At 39.3% G+C, this 4,597-nt stretch overlaps 1 protein-coding gene across 1 annotated transcript; it reads right to left on the bottom strand.

The window, feature by feature from the left end:
• Positions 1-441: 441 nt before the first annotated feature.
• On the bottom strand, positions 442-1,748 carry LOC112805672 (uncharacterized). Its single transcript, XM_025848022.1, has 4 exons — positions 1,689-1,748; positions 1,461-1,592; positions 1,192-1,265; positions 442-955 (listed from the first exon to the last, which is right to left on the bottom strand). The coding sequence occupies exons 1-4, from the start codon at positions 1,746-1,748 to the stop codon at positions 442-444; spliced, it is 780 nt and encodes a 259-aa protein (XP_025703807.1).
• Positions 1,749-4,597: the final 2,849 nt, after the last annotated feature.

Here is a 4,597-nt window from a genome sequence, read left to right on the forward strand (position 1 = left end):
CAGATGGTAAATACTAAAATCTACTATGTTCTTCATCCCAATGCCTTCCAGACCCTAGGTGGTGTTTTTGCCATGAACCTCAGGGTCCTCCTTGATGGGCTAGTGACTGTTGCTGTTGATGGCTATGGTTGAATGGCGCTAGTACTGCATCTAGCTCTCTTAGAGGATGTTTGTGACTCCTGGCTCCCTCCAACTTGTGTATTGCTCTTCCTCTTTGGCTGAAGTTTTGTTGCTGATTTTGTTGTTGTCTTGGCTGGGATCTTGCTGGGTTTTGGAGTCCTAGTTGTGCCAGCACCTTTCTTGGCTTGTGGAGTTGCATTCTGCTATAAACAGTAACAACAAATTGGGTTAATTGGACAATATCAACATTCACATATAAGGAATTGTAATCAAATTGACAACAACTTTACCTTTTTTGCAAAGGCCTCCATCTTACGTTTTCTAGGGCAGGTTCTTTTTGTTGTGACCAAGTGCAAAACAATATGAACATTTTTGTTGTTGTCCAGTCCTAGATAACTTAGACAGTGGTCCATTGTTGCGTGGCTCATCACCAGTCTTGTTCCTGCTCAGTTTTAGGTGACCTATTGCTTTCCTAAACACTGGTGGCAGCACATCATCATTCTCAGTCTGGGACCAGAGATTTGGTCCATTCAGTGGGCAAATTACATGTTGATAGCAGTCTACATAGGTCTCTTTCCTATAACACTTGTTCACATAGTTCTTAACATCTAGACACATTTTTCTAATGCAACTCATGGCATGCTCACAAGGGTAACCTGTTAGTTGAAACTTTCTACAGGAGCACTCATGTAAGTTTAAGTCCACAACAAACTTAGCTCTATTACCCTGACTGCTAGACACTTCATACTTGTCCCTACCAGCATATATGGCCAACCACTCCTCACCCTTATCAAACTCTCTTTCAATTTTCTTGTTTATTTTTGGAAAAATTTCTCTGCATATGTAACCATACTTTGTCTTTTATCACTCCACCTATTCATTAGATAAACCCTAATATCTTCTAGTATAGACACAATGGGTTTCTCTCTAGCCTCTACAATAATAGAGTTAAAATACTCACACATGTTGTTTACAAGTGTATCAACTCTAGGAAAATAATTAAACCTATACTTGTTCCAATACTTGACAGGGATCTCCATGAGATGATTATAAGCTCCTTGATCAACCTACTGAATCTCCTTCATCCTCCTCTCCCACTCCTGGACATATGTTGCCTTTGCAGCCTTCCACATCATCATCTTTAGCTGAACACCTGGAAACCTTTTTCTGAAGTTACTATATAAGTGCCTGACACAAAACATGTGGTCTATGCCAGGCAGCAACTCATCAAAGGTTGGGATCAATCCATTTGAAGCAGAATTTAAAAATATCACCAGTCAATAACAGCACAACATGAATTAAAGACAAAATTAATTATACAAGTTTAGGTTGAGAGTTACCTTTTGTTGGTCGCTCATGAATGTACACCATCTGATCTTATCAACTCCCAAATTATCACACAAATTCAACAAAAGCCATCTCCACGAGTCTTTCGTCTCTGCTTCAACAACAGCATAGGTAATTGGCAAAATCTGATCATTGGGGTCTCATCCAATGGCTGTTAGAAGTTGACCCCCATATGGAGTCTTGATGAAGCATCAATCAAGGCCGATCATGGGTCTGCACACCATGAAACTCCGTTTACAAGCATCCAAGCAGATATAGATCCTCTGAAATCGTGGTCTCATGTCCGTACCAGGAGTTGGTGTCTCTAGCTGAAATTTAGGAGGTCACTCCACTTGTATCTGAACAGTAGTACCCGAATTACACCTCAGTAACTCTGCAGCATAGTCATGAATCCTCCTATATTGCTCTCCATAAGTACCATTAATTTCATCCAGGGCTTGCTGCTTCACTCTGGCAGCTTTGGTCATTATGAGATCCACATTCCACTTGCTATGAGCCTTCTTTATCGAACTTCTCAACTTGATTTTCGGGTTTTCACAGATCTTCTTCATAAAAGCCTTACTTAGCCACTGAGAACTCATTATACAAATCTTAGTTGCCTTAGAGCATGTGTATTTTTTGTAACAGCTGGTCAGTTGCCATGTATCTTCTCTCTTCATCTTATGGCAGTAAGCAAACCACTTGCAACCTTCTTTGCAAACAGCTTTGCACCTATGGCTATCACACTTTGAGAACCATATTCCTCTGCCACTATGCACAGCATAGCTCATTACACATTCCTTAAAAGCATTCCTATCTACGTACATTGTCCCAACCTCCCATTTATACTCCTTCATATTCTTCAAACTCTTATACAATGGGTACCTCCTCAACAAGGGATCCCCTTCATCATCATTTACAGGGACATCCCACAATCCCTCACTCTCATACCCATCATCCTCATCCCTTAATCTAGCAGCCACCACTTGCTCCTTACCCTAATTAGCAGTGCCACTGTGCTCTCCTTGTTCTCTCTCTGTTGGAACACTCTGTTTCAGCCTTTGGGGATCTTTTGTAGTTGTGACTTCAACATCATACAAATCCCCATCACCATTCCGATCATCATCTTTGTCATCAAATGCAACCTCCAAATCACTATCTCTAGAGCTATTTTCACTCCATTGTTTATCACTGTCCCCCTCATCATCATTTCCTGGCCGGTAGTCATCATCCTCAGATTCATCACCTCCTGAAAAATCTGACCTCTCTTCAACACCATCCTCCAGCACATCATTCTGGGCTTTTGTCACCACCTTGGGCTTCTTACCCACCTTGGCCTGAGCAAATGATTGGGTCTTGTGCAACACAATTGGACCAGGCCCAACAGTGTCTGCAGTGGGTGCAGTAGTCTCACCACCATCTATGTCTTCAACTTCCTTAATAGTGCAGTCTTTCCTAGTAGTAGCAGCATCTTTGTAAACAACAAAAAGCTCCACCATGTTGTCCCTCATTCCAATTCTAGCCATGTCCATGGCATTCTTGTCTGTGTGAAGCATCCTCAACCCTACATCTGTTTCATCTTTCAGAGACTTATACCACATTGCAGCGATGTTCTCTACCACATATCCCTGTTCGAGCACTATCTCCATAGCTTCGAACCTACTCCACCTATCTTCATCACAGTAGTCCACTATCGAAGTCTCACCCCCCACATAGTGTAAAGGTTCACCATCAAACCCAAAATTTCCCCCATGGTGTATCTTGACACTAAAATAACTCATTTTTTGAACAATCTATTACACAAACATAATACACTTCATAAAATTCTCACATTGATCAACAACAACAGAAATGCATAAATAAAATTACTAGGGCAAAATAAAAACTTCCAAAATAAAACAAGAAATGAATATGAAACTATAAAACAAAACAATCACACATCAACATACATCATTACATATCAACATGCATTAAGATGAAAACCAAATGGGTTCAGAAGATTTGATAACGGAATACCTACTACGATCTTCTTCCGGAAAGCAAGGGTTTCAAGCTCACTACTGCTTTGGACCTTCAACGTTACTGAACGACAATGTCACTTCTCTGGCTGTGAATCGCAAGCCTTCAGTGACGAGCGATAGGGTTTGTGGCTATTCGTTTGCGTTTCGTGCTTCACAAGAAGAAGAAGAAGAAGAAGAGTCAGGATAAGCAGCATGCGTTATGTCCAAAGGCGGGAAGGCTTACACGTCTATTAACCACTGTCACCTCTCCCTTGCCACGTCGGACACGACGTCAATAATTTGACACCCACTTAATAGAAGGACCTGATTGATGCAAATCAAAACTTTTTTGGATTTAAATAGAACAGTTTAAACGTTGGGGACTCAAACAGAATTCACCCCAAATGTAGGGGACCAAAATAATAGTTTTGGTGATAAAAAGAAAAAATTTTGGTACATACACTTTTGCAATTAAAAAAAAAAGAGGAATGATAATAATAATGCTAAATAAAGAATGCATATGTGTGTGAATTAGAAAGAAGATACATGAGTGAATGTGAAAAAGGAGATGAATGGGAAGTTAGGTTGCTTTCTTTTGTGTAAATAAGTTGATATAGGATTAAGTGGGGATACTTGAGCTAATCAAAGATCCAATCTACTAGTTCACTTAACCATATTAATCCTACCCTTATCCTAACCCTATTACAACCCACTAAATATCTCATGATATTTGCATTCATGCATCAAGTATTTTTTTTATTGTTAGATGACTAGAAAATCCTAAAAAATATTATTAAAGGAGAATTGAGTGATTAAGCCCTAAACACTGAGCGATTAGAAAGTATACACATCCGGTGAGGTTTTCGATTACTCAATTCTATGAGTCCTTCTCTTGTGTTTTCTTACAAGTTGCCGAATTAATTTTGAAAACTTCGAATCAAATCTTTGGACGTTGATCATATTGCATTAATTCCTTGCCTTACCCTTAATGATCTACTTTATATTGATTGGAATTCTATTGTTTGTTTTTGCCAAATTTAGTAGAAATCTTACTATAGATATAAGTAGGTAGTATTTAGTATAGTTGCATGCATGTAGATAGTGTATTAAATAATTTTCTTGCCCATTTTCACATTTCTCCTTTGATTGTG

The sequence above is a fragment of the Arachis hypogaea genome, chromosome 6 (genome assembly GCF_003086295.3).
Source record: "Arachis hypogaea cultivar Tifrunner chromosome 6, arahy.Tifrunner.gnm2.J5K5, whole genome shotgun sequence".
Lineage (NCBI taxonomy): Eukaryota > Viridiplantae > Streptophyta > Magnoliopsida > Fabales > Fabaceae > Arachis > Arachis hypogaea.